The 15427-nt window shown below is 42.7% G+C and overlaps 1 protein-coding gene across 1 annotated transcript; it reads left to right on the forward strand.

Moving 5' to 3' along the window:
* Window positions 1-780: 780 nt before the first annotated feature.
* On the forward strand, window positions 781-13670 carry MOGAT3 (monoacylglycerol O-acyltransferase 3). The gene is made up of 8 exons (XM_069063127.1): window positions 781-840; window positions 8442-8538; window positions 8679-8786; window positions 8887-8957; window positions 9461-9665; window positions 9910-10084; window positions 12103-12299; window positions 12394-13670. The coding sequence occupies exons 2-8, from the start codon at window positions 8466-8468 to the stop codon at window positions 12546-12548; spliced, it is 984 nt and encodes a 327-aa protein (XP_068919228.1). The 5' UTR covers window positions 781-840; window positions 8442-8465; the 3' UTR covers window positions 12549-13670.
* The last annotated feature ends 1757 nt before the right edge of the window (window positions 13671-15427 follow it).

Below are 15427 nucleotides of genomic sequence, written 5' to 3' on the forward strand. Positions count from 1 at the left end.
TGTTTTCTGCAGGATTGGTACCCTCCATCTGAAGATGACTGATTGCTTAAGCTGGATGTCACCCCCTGTCCATGACTGTGATGTGCCACCTCTGGACCTGGCATCAACCAAGTTCCAGATGCCAGCTAAAGAACTGACCTTTCAAATGGGACCTTCTGGATCTGGCATTGACCAAACTCTGTATGACAGCTAAAGAACTGAACTCTTGAATGGAACCTCTTGGGATAGGGACAGCTCTACGTCCAATTTCAGATTGAAGTAGCTTTAGAGAAGGGACATTTGCCCCTTACCCCAAGATTTCAAGACCCATTCATTCAAGGGGAGGATGGGGTGCTTGTACCCAAGTCCCCACTGTAAGCTATTGTTTTATGTGCAAAGTTTTTCTATAATTCCTGTTATATTGTTGCAAAGTTCTGTTGATGCCAGTTTTCCCACCAGTTATTCCTAAACTCTCATTTATTATTAAGGTCTTTTTGCTATGTAAGGGACATGAAAGATCTTGGAGCTGAATTAATGGGAATGGGAATTTGAAGATCTTCCCTACCCCTGAATAGACCTAGGGGGAGTTTGATGACCTCCCCTGCTTTGAAAGTAGACTCTGTCCCCTAATAGGCTGAATGTAATCACATGGAGCCTGTGATGGAGGGAATTTGCTGAAGCCCATAAGAAGCTTCCCTGCTGGGAAGATAAACTCTATCCCCTAATAGGCTAAATGTAGTCACATGGAGCCTGTGGTAGGAGGAGTTTTGCTGAAGGGAAGCAGAGCCCACAGGAAGCTGGTGGTCAGAGCTAGCCAGATGTGGGAGAGAGGAAGGTTGAGGCAAGGAGCTGGAGAGATTTGTGAGTAAATATTGATCTTGTATTGGTTTGTGGGAAGGCTGAAGGAAGCTGTGGCTTTTAGCATTATTATGGCTTCAGAATATCTTTGGTATTATGATGGAATTGGCTTACTGGTTTTGGGATTTGGTTTTCTGGTGTCTAAATAAATGCTTCAGTTCTGTCCTCTTTCTGGAGAGTTTGGTATATTTTGTGATCGAATGTCATTTGAGTCACAGTCTTTATCATGATGGTGGGAGCTGTAAATATTGCATTGATGATACACTAGGCTGTGCCAATATAATAAAAATGCCCATACTACCAAAATTAACTTATATTTTTAATGCTATATCAATCAAACAAACAAAGGGATACTTTACAGAACTTGCTAAAATAATGACAAAATTCATCTGGAAAAACAAAAGATTTAGAATATCAAGGGAAGTAAAAAGAAGTAAGGATGAAGAGGGACTAGTACTTCTATATCTCAAACTATATTATAAAGCAACAGTTATCAAAATCATCTGGTATTGGCTAAAGAATAGAGAGATAAATCAATAAAACAGATAAGACAAGGGAGATTCAGAAACAATGTAACTTAATAACCAGTGTTTGACAAAGTGGACAACTAGGGATAAACTTCTGATTTGATAAAAACTTCTGGGAAAACTGGAAAGCACTTTGGCAGAAATAAGGCTTAGACTAACATTTTAAACCACACTCCATAATACATTTTAAATGGATATGCAAATTTAATATTTTAATATAAAAGATAAAAATTAGAAGAACAAATCATATACTTCTCACAGCTATGGGTAGGAGATGCATACTTTTAAAAAATTTTAATTTATTAAATTTTAGTTTAGAACATTCAGTTCCACAAGCTTTTGAGTTTTAAATTTTCTCCCCCTCCCTCTTCCTCCCTCCTCAAGATGTCATGCAATCTGATATAGGCTCTACATATATATTCATACTAAATATATCATCACATTAGTTATGTTGTAAAGAATTATAACCAATGGAATGAATCACAAGAAAGAAAAAACAAAATAAAAAGGAGAGAGAGCAAATAGTATGCTTTGATTTGCATTCAGACTCCATAATTCTTTCTCTGGATATGGATAGTATTTTCCATCATGAGCCTTTTGGAGTTGTCTTAGAACCTTGCATTGTTGAGAAGAGTCAAGTCTATCAAAGTTAGTCATTGCACAATGTGGCTGTGACTGTGTACAATGTTCTCCTGGTTCTGCTGCCCCAGGTGATGTATTTTTAACCAAACAAGAATGTAGACAATTGCAAATGATAAAATAGATAACTTTGATTACTTGAAACTGAAAAGCTTTTGCACAGACAACATTAATATACCTAAAATACGAATGGAAATGGTCAAATAGGAAAAAATAACAACTTTGTATCAGATTTCTCTGATAAGGGCTTGGTATCCAAGATTCATAAACAATTAATAAATATTTGTAAGACTAATAGCTATTCCCTGATAGATAAATAGTTAAAGAATATAAACAAACAGTTCTCAAGAGAGCTGCAAATTATTTACAAGGACATGAAAAAATGTTCCAAATTACTAATAATAAGAGAAATGCAAATAAAAACAACTTTGAAGTTTCACCTCACATGCTACAAATTGGCAAAAATGGCAACAATGTTGGAGAAATTGTGGAAAGATAGGTATATTAATGTATTATTGATTGGGCTGTGAAATGGTACAACTATTTTGGAAAGCAATATGGGATTATGCAAACAAAGTGACTTAAATGTTCATATCCTTTGAACCAGGAACTCCATTACTATAATCCAAGGAAGTCATCAGTAAGGAAAAAAAAAGTCCTCATTAACTCCAAAATATTCAAAGCAGCACTTTTTGTGATAGCTAAAAATTGGAAACAAAGTAGATGCCCATCAATTAAGGAATGACTAAGCAAACTACTGTGTTGTAAGAAATGATGTATTTGATGAATATAGAAAAGCATGGAAAGATCTACATATACTGATGTAGAGTGATGTCAGCAGAGCCACAGAAACAATATACACAATAATAGTAACATAAATGGAAGGAATGACACCCTCCAAAATCAAAAGTAAATGTAACAAAATTATAAAGATCAAACATGACTTGAATGAAGAGATATGAGAAGACACTCCTAACCTACACCTTTGTGGAAATGAGAGGTCCATAAGTGTTACACATTGCAGATACATGGTATACTATTGTGGTATAAGAAACAGAAAATATCAATAAGAACTTACTTATTAAAAAAGGGGAGAGTCAGGACTAAAGGAAGAGGGAAAAAAGTTTTCCTTTTTTTGTTTTTATTTTTTGGTGGGAGATAAGCTGGTTAGAGTCTAACATCTAACAAAGAGGCATTATTGCTTAGTACAGCAGCTCAATTTGTAAATTGACAAATGACTGTTTCTATCTCATTCCCTTCTTTGAAAACATCCCAGGACTCTACTGTCAGTCATTCAATAAACATTTATTAAATGTCTATCCTTATATGCCAGACACTGTGCTAAGCAATAGGAATACAAAGAAAGGTAGCTAACAATACAGTGGAATGGACAACATGCCAACAGCTATGTACAAACAAGTTATATACAAGATAAATAGGAAATAATCAAAAGCAAGAAGGTACCAGCAAGTAGACCAATGTCACTGGATTGCAAAGCAGGGGAGGGTATGAGGTATAACAAGACTAGAAAGTCCATTTCTCTAGTCCAGGGTAGAGAATCTGCAGCTAAGAGGCCACATGTGGCCTTTTAGGTCCACAGGTTCAACCTTTTGACTGAGTCCAAGTTTTACAGAACAAATCTTTTTATTAAGGTATTTGTTCTGTGAAGTTTGGATTCAGTCAAAGAGCCACACTTGAGGGCCTAGAGGGCCACGTGTGACCTTGAGGCCACAGATTCTCCACCCCTTCTCTAGTCCCTGGTTTCCTCCAGGAACCCAGGTAATACCATGAGTGGTAGGGGTTTATTTTGTAGGGTGACTGGCTTTGGGGGTTCCTGAGTTTTCAGTGTTCCTGAAATCTGTGGGACTCTGTTTCTCTGGACAATAGGAGAGGTTGATCCCTGGGACTTGAAGGTTGCTTCCTTCTTCCTACTCCAGATCTTTAGCTCAGGTTTGCCTGAATGTGTTTCTTCTGGTAACTGAAACTAGGATGAGTCTTGTTCCTCGATATCCTGTACATTGTCTGCCTTTATAGTCATAAGGACACACACAGCCTGGGGACAGACACTCAGCCTAGGTCTGCAGCTGGGTTGTGTGGACATTTTTCTAAGACTATTTCCACATGTCTGTGAATGTCAGCAATCCCACAACCCTTCACACCCATTTTATCAGCAGAGGAAAGTCAACTAGGAAAGGAGGACTGAGAGACTAGGTGAGCAGATTTCAGATTTACCCCATTCACCCTACTGTGTACATCCCCCCTGTCACCTCAATCTCCTCTTTTCTCTCCCTTCACTGATGAATATAGTGGAGCTGGATCCTTCCTATAACTATCTTCTTGACTCCTACTTCCATAGGGCTCTTCTGGTTTCTAACTCCTTAAGCAACTTCTTACTGAAGCTTACCATCTTATTTTTCTCACCTCTTTTCAGGCTTGCAGCTAAACCTGCTCGTACAGGATCCCAGCCACCTAAATCTCTCAGCTCCTTGCCCCCTCCATCCCTTCCTCTCTATCTCTCCTCCAGGTCTGGTCTCCTCTAATAAGGCTAGTTCTTCCCATCTGCTGTCCTGGGCAGGTGGTGGCCACATAGCTGTTCTCATGGTGGGCACTCTCACAGAGGCACTGGAGGCAAAACCCAGAGCACTGACTCTTCAGACGCAGTCAGAAGGAATTTATCAAATTAATATTAGGGCACAGATAAAGGAAAGGAAGGGTCCGAGTCAGGAGCTTTCAGCCCTTGATTTCAGGAATGAGAGGGGAGAGAAGCTGGCAGCAGGTGTAGACCACCTTCGGGAGCAATTGGGGCCCATCCCTGAATGGGTTTTTGGTGTTTAGTTGGTGTGAAGGGGTAGTAGAAGGTCTGAGACATACTTCAGAGGCTGATTGGCTTGCACCTGACCTTGCGCTTGCACTGTCTTGGCTTCCTGCCTTTCTGGGCATACACCCCCATGGTCTGTGAAACTCTACTTTCCTAGCTTTATATGTTCCCTCCCGAACTCCATCCTTTCCAGTACCAGGTCCAGGTGCCTATCTACAGCTTCCCACTTCCACCAGGTGATCTTAGACATCTGTCGTTCCAGCTCTACTCCCTCAGTTCAAGGGTTTGATGTCCCAGGAGACTCTAAGTCTCCTACTGATGCAATGCTAATAAAGCTGCCCTCAGTCCCAATAGTCTAACTTCCTTATGGGCCTCACTGAAAAGCAGACATGTCCTGATTTAACCACACAATCTGGCTTTAATTACATCACAGGCCCCCGGATTCAATCATAGGCCTCACTGAACAGCAGGCCCATTGCCCCTATCTAGCCATTGTGCCCCTTTCCCCCATATCATAACTAACTCATTATATGCCTCACTGCCTCACTAGAACAGCAGTTCTATGAAGTTATGCCCCACTAGAATAGCAATTGTGTCCATGTGATGGGATCTCAGCCACTCTCTCTAGCTAGCCACTGCCCCTAGACCCATTCCTCATATTTCCCATAGAAATAGCAGGTATGTCCATGTATCCAGCCACAACCACATCCATCTAATCTCACACAGGACCACAATAGTTAGCCAATCAGAAAGCAGCACTTCCAGGATACTTGAGCAGGATATGAACTCAAAACAATAGAAGGCTAAGTAGGCACCTACGCAGTAATAGCAAAAGCTGTCCTTTAGGTAAACTTATGACATAGAGAGACTTATTATAATAGCATCATCATATATTAATGCCCCCCCCCTTTGGACATTTCTGTATGCATTATGGATAATAGCATGTGCAGTTCCACCGAGGTCAGGACCCTTCCTTTATTACCTAATCCTTTGACAAAACCTTCCTTCCTTCCTTTTTAATACTCATAATTTCTGTTGTGTAATCAGTATCATTGCACTATAAAATTGCTTGTCTTGTTTTACTGGAAGCTTAGAACCCAGCCCACTTCATGAGAGGTGTCACTCTCAATAAATGCCTTCATGTGGGTTGGAGGTGGTCTGAGTCTGAATTCTTTGAGACAACCCCCACAACACACCATGAAACTGCAACACCACAATCCTCGATGACAGAGAATCCACCACACACATATCCACTACTGTCCCAGGGGTGACTTTGGGTCTCCTCTTTCCTTGCCTCGCCTGTGCCTAGACTTTGGCAGAGGCTCCAACCTTACATGCAATGCAGACACATGACATGGCAGGCATAGAAAAGGGGGTTAGGTCCTGCTCCCTTTCTTCCCCAGACCTTGACTTGCTCCTTATTGGAGAGTAGGTTCAGGGATCTTTTGTGTCATTTGAGAAGGGTGTGTATGTGTGGCCTGCTCTGGAAAAACCCTGAATCAGTGTGTTTTGGTGTAATGGGGGAGGCTGAATAGGTCTGTATGTGACAAAATTTTGCCTCAAAGTGGGGGCCTTCAGTCGTGAGCAAAGCCCAGGTGGAAGAGCTTGCAAAGATTCTATGTAGCTGACTAATGTGGAATGTGTTTTAATATGATTGTACATGTATAACCTATATAAGATTACTTGCTACCTCGGGGAGGGGAAGGGGAAGAAGGAAGGAAGAAAAAAAAATTGGAACTCAAAATCTTATAAAAGTCAGTGCTGAAAAAAAAGAAGAAAAAAGGACTCTATTTAGAGTTTTTTTTTTTCTGGTTTTAATCACAGTAGGTGTAGAAGAAAAGAAGCTACCAGCCATTCCAGAATCTCTTCTGAAAAAGTGAAAGGCCTTTGAAATACTGAAGGCCAGACACCTGAAGAAGATGGTGGCTCTAGGAAAAGCTCCATAAGATATGGAGAAAAGCAATCTACAAAAAAGCTAAAGCCTACCTTAAGGAGTCCAGACAGATGTACAGAAGCAAAATCTGTCTGGTTAGAATGGCTCACAAAGCTGGCAACTAAGTTAGTTCTTGTGATCAGAATCATAGGTATCAATGGTATTAGCCCCAAATCCCTTAAGAATTACAGCTTCTTCCTCTTCATCAAATCTTCAGTGGCACTTTTGTTAAGCTTCACATGACTTCAATGAACAAGCTGAGGACTATGGAAACATGAAAGGGCATCGAGTTTATCCAAAGGTGAAGTCTGTGAATGACTTCATTGAGAAATAAGAAACAGAGAATTGCCCTGACAATGCCCTAATTGCAAAATTTCTTGGTAAATGTGGGATTATCTTCCGGGAACACTTGATCCATGAGATCTACACTCTTGCCAAGCACTTCAAAGCTGCCAACAATTTCTTGTGCCCTTTAAATTATCTTTTCCAAGGGCTGGAATGAAGAAAAAGGCTTCACATTTTGGGGAAAGTGGAGAGGCTGGTAACAGGGAATAGAGACTCATTAGAGTCGATAGGCTCATTAGAAGGATGAAGGGTCTCGACTGCTAGGTGGAGCAGTGAATAGAGCACCAGCCCTGGAGTTAGGAGAACCTGAGTTCAAAGATGGCCTCAGACACTTGACACACTAGCAGTGTGACTTTGGACAAGTCACTTAACCCCAATTGTCCTAAAAAAAAAAAGAATGAATGGTCTCTACCATGATTATTTTATTTTATTTTATTTTTTTTTGGAGGGGGAAGGTAGGGCAATTCACACTAGTTTTTGTTTTTGTGTTAAGTGTCTGAGGCCAAATTTGAACTCAGGTCCTCCTAACACCAAGGCCGGTGCTCTATTCACTGTGCCACCTAGCCGCCCCCCATGATTACTTTATTAATTTTTTAAAAAAAGATTAGGTAGAATAACTCATTCCAGTTCTTCCCATAACTCAGAGTGTCTCTGAGGGGCCACCTCTATCCAGCCTAGGGGCTGGGTCCTGCCCTCTTTTCCCCACCCATGCCCCACCCTTGAGGGAGATGGTATCTTCCAGCCCACCGACCCTCTATGACCAAAAAAAAAAAGGTGGGAGGGGTTGGGGGGGAGAGGACAAATAAAAAATATTTGTCTTCCTTATGCGTGTGGGTGGGATGGAGGTTAGGGAAAGCTGAGATGACTAAGAAGCCCCTGATAGGAGCAGGGGGGTGGGTGGGTGACCCAGTTTGGTCGCCTTGACCTACCCCCCCTAAAATCCCCACATAAGACTAGATCCTCCGTGGTCGAGAGAAACAGAGCAGGAAGGAAAAAACAAGATTCCTCCTATCCTTGGTTCAGTAAGGACCCTGTTGTCCAGCTCCCTAGCTAGTCTAAATACCTCTCTTCAGGGATCTTGAACCTTGGGCCACCCAGTGCCCTACCTCCTACAGCTGTTTCGCCCAGAGACTAACTGGAAAGGTAAGTCAAAGGTCAAAGTTTGAAGTGTAAGCAAAGGAAGTTTGGGAATATTTAAGAGCTTCAGAACGCTCAGGAGATCTTTCCTCTGGTGAGAGGTGCTCACTTAGTCTTCCTTCCTCTGTTCCCATACCTTCCTACTTTCACTGTCCCTTAAGATTTCATTACTTAACCTCCCTCTGGTCATCTTTTTACCTGATAGGTTTAACTTTAACCGTCTCCCACCATGAAGACCTTGAAGAAGCAGAGAATAGAAATCGTCAGCGTTTATCTACATGTACTCTCCTTCCTTTTCATGGGTGAGGCTGGCCCTGCATCTGGGTCGTTGAAGGGATAGGGGATTAGGGGTGGGGAGGGTATAAGTGGGGAGGGGGGGGGGGGGGCTCCTGGACATTTGGGTCTTCTCTCCCAACTTCCACCTCTTCTCCTCTCTTTACAGGTCTCTTCTTCTCCCTTGTGCTCTTCTTTCTCCTCTTCACGTCGTTCTGGTTCCTCTCCGTTCTCTACCTGGTGTGGCTTTATCTAGACTGGGACACACCAGAAAGAGGTGAGGAATGATATAAAGAGAGGGACCACGAGGGAGAGATGGGAGGGGGAAGGGCGCCTGACAGATTTCACCTCTCCACCTTCCCCTTTCCTCCTTGCAGGCGGTCGGCGATTTGAATGGGTGAGGAAGTTGAAGGTTTGGGAACATTTTAGGGATTATTATCCCATCAAGGTGAGAGGGGGATAGGGCGTGCCTGTCCCCCATTTCCTAATACTGTCCCTCTCTACTTAATCCCCCTATCCTCCTGATCATTTGTTCCTCCTCTCTCTCTTAATTGGCTAATGTATTAACACTTGTGTTTGAGGTACAGTAAGACTAGGGAGGTGGTGGTGGGGTGGTGGTATGTGTGCAGTCTATCTGTGCCTGCGCCGTTTTTAATTCCTCCAATCCTCAAGTTTAAAGGTTAGGATGGTAAAAGGTTTTCCCATTCTCCATCACTGGAGCTGATCTTTTGGTATTTTTGACTGACAGTAGAGATTAAATTCTTAAATTCCCAAGCTTGCTCCCGGGAGAAGGCGGGGGCGGGGCTCCCCGGGGGTAGATGAGAGGGAAGGGCTCTGGAATCTCCAGAAGAAGGCTTTTAACCCGGAGAGATTTGGGTCGGGGGTCGGCGTTGGTGTTTCAGCCCGTGTTGCTCCGCTCCCCATCCCCACACACACCCCTTCTCCGCAAAGCTGGTGAAGACAGCAGAATTGCCCCCAGACAGAAACTATGTGCTGGCCTCCCACCCTCATGGGATCATGGGCGCTGGAGCTTTTTGTAATTTTGCCACCGAGAGCAATGGCTTTTCCCGTCAATTCCCGGGTCTTCGGCCTTTCTTGACTGGACTGGCGGGCCTCTTTCGACTCCCGGTATACCGGGAGTACCTCATGAGCTGTGGTGAGTGTATATGCATGCGTGTGTGTGTTTTTGATTGTGTTGGGGAGAATACGGTTTGCAGGACCGGTGTACCGGTACTACATCCTGAGCCGTGATCAGTGCGTATGCATGTGTGCTTGTGTGTGTCTGTGATTGTGGTGGGGAGGGAAGGAGAGGCACCTCATCATTCCACCAAGGGCAAGGTGGGGAATGTTGGGGGAGAAGACGGAGCCCGGAGTCCTGGAGTCTGAGTCTATGTCCGCAGGGGTGTGCCCGGTGAGCCGTCGTAGCCTGGACTTCTTGCTGTCGGGGCGCCAGCTTGGCCAAGCTGTGGTCATCTTGGTCGGGGGCGCTGCTGAGTCACTGCACGGGGTCCCGGGAAAGCATTGCCTCACACTACGTAAGCGCCAGGGGTTCGTGCGCCTGGCCCTGAGGCATGGGTAAGTTTGCTGATATTATGGCCTTCGATATAGGGCTATAACTTGGGGGTTAGGGGTGAACCAGAGTTTAAAAACAAAGGCATTGAACTGGTGTTGTTTCCTTCTTGAAGAAGACTGTGAGTTTTAGGAAACACATAAAGTTGGGTTTCACACACTGTAGTGGTAAGTTTGAGACTTAGTCCCTTATCAATCAATGAAAATACCATCTTCCAGTGTAGTACTATAGAAAAACACTTGGACTTGGGAGACATAAAACCTGGTTTCAACTTAGCTGTGTAACCTTAAGGTGCCGGCTCTGGGTCTGGTCTCTGGGTTTCATTTTCTTCCTTAACAGATTCCACTAAGGTGCCTTCTATCTCTTGCAATGCTATATATGATTCTAATTTTCACTAAATGAGATAATGAAAAGTATTCTGTAAGTCTTAAATCCTAATATAAATACAATTAACACTTATTAAGCACTTACTGTATGTAGAGAGAAATATATTTAGTTGTCAGTGGAGGTACAAAGTTTAAAACAAACATGGACTCTGCTCTTTTTGGAATTTACAGTTTAAAAGGGAAGATGATTCCAAAAAAGATATAGCTATAATGGATATTACTTTATAAAATGCATTTAAGTTACCAAAATGCTTTGAGAGATGTGAGGGAGAAAGATGGGAGAAACAAAGGAGATGAGGGAAGCTTTGCTGGAGGAGTTTAGCATTTACATTGGCCTTTAAAAATAGGTAAGAATTCAATAATGGATAAAAGGGAGGAGATCTCTGGGATCATGGAGAAAATATGAGTATATGGTCAATGTTGAGGGGTAGGAGTAGGTTTGAATCCAGTTTAGTTGGGGTGTAGAAGGAAGTAATATGATAGAAAGCTGGAAAGGTGTGTGATGCCAGTCTCAATGTCCAGTATTATTGTATTTGAGACAGTGTGACATAGGGGAACAGAATGTTAGAGTCAGAGTTAGGAAGATGAGGGAATGAATTAGAGGGTAACAAGCATTAGAATAGACACTAAGTTAAAATGCTTTACAAATATTATCTCCCTTGATCCTGATAACAGCCCTGGAAGGTAGGCATTATTATTCCCATTTTACAGATTAACAGAGGTTAAGTGACTCACTGTGACTACACAGTAAGTTTCAGAGGCCATATATAAACTCAGGTCTTCCTGACTCCAGGCCCTGCCCACTGTGCCACCAGCTGCCTTGAATGGGCTCAGATCTCCATTCTGATTATGCCTTGCCAGGTGTTTGGTCCTGGCGTAAGTTAGAGGGTTTTAGATTTTGAGCTGGAAGGGGTCTTAGAGGTCACTGAATCCAACCCCCTTATTTTATGGAAGAGGAACTAAGGCCCAGAGAGATTAAATTAGTTACTCATGGTCACATTGTGAGTAAGTGTCTGAGTTGGAATTTGAACTAAGGTCTTCTTCCTGAGTTCCTGCTCTACCTGCATGAGCCTCAGATAATTCTGACCTAGGGGTGTTAAATGGTAGATTCCACATCCAGATCCCATCATTAGACTCTGAGGTCCATGCCTGTGGAGTAGCTAACAGGAGTGTGGGGCCATAGCTGGAAACAACACAGAGCTGACTAGAGGCCCAGTAACAGGATCTTCACAGTCTTTGTGTTTGTATTTGTTGTGGTCTTTCTCCTCTCCCCAGCTTCCTGGGTATTGTCAGCATGGTGATGGGGGCACTGGGGTGGGGTGAGGAATTAGGCTACCTCTGTGGTCTGATTGCCTGTCTCCTCTTTACTTCTCTCTGTTCCCTTTATAACCTCCCTTAACCTTCCCTTAGGTGGCCCAGTGGATAAAGTGCCAGACCTGGAGTTAGGAAGACCTGAGTTCAAATCCTCTGACACTTATTAGCTGTGTGACCCTGGACAAGTCACCTAACCCTGTTTGCCTCAGTTTCCTGATCTGTAAATGAGGAGAGGGCAAACCACTTCAGTATCTTTGTTGCAATGGGTATATGAAGAATCAGACACAACTGAAATAACTGAGTGATAAATCTCTGTGCTACAGGGCCTCCCTGGTTCCTGTATACTCCTTTGGGGAGAATGAGATCTTCACACAAGCATCATTTGGAAGAGGGTCCTGGCAAAGGACTCTGCAGGAAGCCTTCAAGAAGCTCGTGGGCTTTGCTCCCTGCATATTCTGGGGCTGTGGTCTCTTCTTACCTTGGGGGTTGTTGCCCTTCCCAGTGCCTATTACCACTGTTGGTGAGTTCCTTTACCTCTGAAGTTGTTTGTTCTGGGCGTGATGGTCGCCTCTTCTGGACTGCCTTTTAACTCACAAATCCTTTTTCTCCTTTAGTGGGCCACCCCATCCCAGTCCCCCATCGTCCGAATCCCAGTCAAGAGGAGGTTGACCGGTACCACAAGCTCTACATGGAGGCCATAGAACAGATGTTTGAGGAACACAAAGAAAGCTGCGGGGTCTCTCCTTTCACCCATCTAATTTTTGTCTAGGGTTCTGCCCCATGTAACCACCACCCACTACTCAACACTACCCATCCTAGCCCTATTGATAGCCCTAGTCCTTTGCAGGTGTGACCCTCAGAATTGAGACTTGCCCTTGCTTGGAAAACATGCCTTCTCCCTCTAATAAATACTGTTCCTCCCTCTGGTCACATGGAGGAATAAGTCAAGTATGAAATGAGCATCTACTATGTTTACTACTCTAGCTGTGATTGGTGTAGATAGAACACAGGAATACCATCTATGGAAGAGCTAAGAGGCAATTAGAAAACTCCACGTAAAATGGTGTGAAATTGAGTGCTAGTCTGTGGGGGGTCAGTAAAGATCAGAGCAGTCAGGAAAGCCTTCTTGTAAGATATGGGACCTGAGCTGGATTTTGAAGGAGTAGAATCTTGCTATTCAGAGATCTTCCAGTATTTAGGTGGGACTGGGGTAGAGGGAGGAGGGGAAAAAATAGAAACCTTTGTTGACAGGGAAGCTCTTTGTTGGCTACCAGGAGTAGTAGCGAGAAATATAATTGGTTACCTAGGATGGGGTCAGATAAGGGATTGGCTATGCTGAATTTGCCTCTCCCGTTGGATGAAGTATTAGAAATTCCTTGGAAAAGTAAATGGGGGAGGAATTTCCTTATTACTAGACCTTAGAAAAAAATCCAGTCTAGCTTTTTTCATTTTAAAGATGGAAACTTCATTTAGCATGGCAATTGAGGCTATACTATTTGACAGTAACCTACCTATTCAGACATATCCCCTTTGCCCTTTACCTAATTGTACATTTCAGCCAAACAAAATTGTGAATTCAATTAAATGTTTACTCAGTTGAATTTATTAAATATGGTGGTTCTTTGTCAAGATCCCTTCTCACGCACCATTGGTTCCACATCTGTGCCTATGTTACTATTTCTTTTGCAACAAAACACTTCTAATATTCTCTCACCTGTAATGTAAGTAGCCAGATCACACTTACCCTCAGTGTCTAGCTTTGGTTCCACTTCCACCAGGGCTTTGATGATTACTCCAACTCTCATTTATTTCCCTTTTGAGTTTCTACAGCACCTGTAACACTGAGTTGAATTGCTGTGAAGGTTTGGTAAAATATGGTCCTGGCCTGGAACTCAGCATTGTTCCACACATACACTTTGTTATTTATTTATTTTGGAGTGGGGAAGGAAAGGCAATTGGGGTTAAATGACTTGCCCAAGGTCACACAACTAGTAAGTGTCAAGTGTCTGAGGCCAAATTTGAACTCAAGTCCTCCTGACTCCAGGGCTGGTGCCCTATTCACTGCACAGCCTAGCTGCCCCTCACACACAGTCTTTGATATGCATTCTCCTACCTCTTTGCCTATGTTTACATCACTCTCCCTTCCTCAATTTCCTCTCTCCTCTTCCCATCCCTATCTTTGCCTGCTGAGGACCCTTTTTTTCTTTTTTAAAAATTCAGAATTTAAACACCAGAAAAATGAATTTCCATAAGTTCATCAGAACACAAAAAAGAGGATACTATAATGAACTTATACTTTATGCTGCTTGTTTTAAAAAAAACCTAAATAATAAATTTTTATGTTACTTTAAAAACTAGCCTGCTTGTCTATGCTTTCTTATCACGTTTCTTTTTGTTCTGTGCATTTTTAAAAAATGTTTCAGTGGCTTCTTTTTTGGGGGATCAGGTTAACAAATATTTATTAACTACCTACTATATGTGAACCCTTCCACATGAAGAAGTGATCCTATCCCATCCCATCTTTTCCAGGTGATTATCCCTTCTATCATCCCCACTCTCCCTTATCTTTAGTCTTTCCCTATTTGTTCCTTCTCTACTGCCTATAAATATGGCCTTGTCTCCTCCATCCTCAGAAAGCCCTCACTTGACCCTTCCCATCCTTGTTAACTAATATCACATCTCTCCTGTCTTTAGCAGTGTAATAGCAAGCACCCTAGCACACCCAGGATGGCCTGCTAGCACGATTCTTTGATCTGCTTTTAAAGGAAAGACTACTCAGAAAGGGGTTAAAAATCCTACTTTTGGGGCAGCTAGGTGATGCAGTGAGTAGAGCACTGGCCCTGGAGTCAGGAGGACCTGAGTTCAGTTCTGGCCTCAGACACTTAACACCCACACAAAAAAACTAGCCATGTAACCTTGGGCAAGTTACTTAACCCCAATTGCCCTCCAAAAGGCAAAAAAACCCAAAAATTATTGAAATAGAAAACTACTGATAATAAACTATGAGAAACAGTAGGGAGGTTGCCCTTCCATAGAATTGCTAAGATATTACCAAAGTAAGATAGAGGAAGTTAGCAGACAAGAGATGGATCCAACCAATCAGAAAGCAGAAAGTGGTCTTGAGACTCTCAGGCCAAGATAAGGACAGATCTGTGCTAAGCAGTGAGGTCAGTATTCCAGGGTTATTACTGTGCCTGCTTAATATACCTCATGTATTATGTATATTATCTAACATGCCCAACATAAAATTAGAACCTCATTAGCAATAATAAATGATAGTGTATGAAAATAGGAGGGGTATACCCAGAAGAGAACAAACCAATCCATCCTTTAAAGGGAGTGTTTGTACCAAACCAATGGCATAAAAGTTGCTTCACTTTTGTATGCCCCAGTCCTTCCAAAAGAAGGGCAGAGTCCACTTCTGGCCAGAGGTGTTCAATTCCTCTGGATTTCTCCTAATAAACTTTTTGATACCCAGATTTTTGGTATCAGTCGTGTTTTGCATTTCCAACACCACCTTGCTTGCACTTACAAGTAACTGAATAACTTATGAAGGTAGTCTACCATAAGTACCTTCAACTCTTTGCCTATTTTCTTTTTTCTTCCTTCCTTCCTTCCTTCCTTCCTTCCTTCCTTCCTTCCTTCCTT

Source organism: Petaurus breviceps, unplaced genomic scaffold (assembly GCF_028583685.1).
Source record: "Petaurus breviceps papuanus isolate PSGF00001 unplaced genomic scaffold, PetGlider_PUasm1.0 90537, whole genome shotgun sequence".
Lineage (NCBI taxonomy): Eukaryota > Metazoa > Chordata > Mammalia > Diprotodontia > Petauridae > Petaurus > Petaurus breviceps.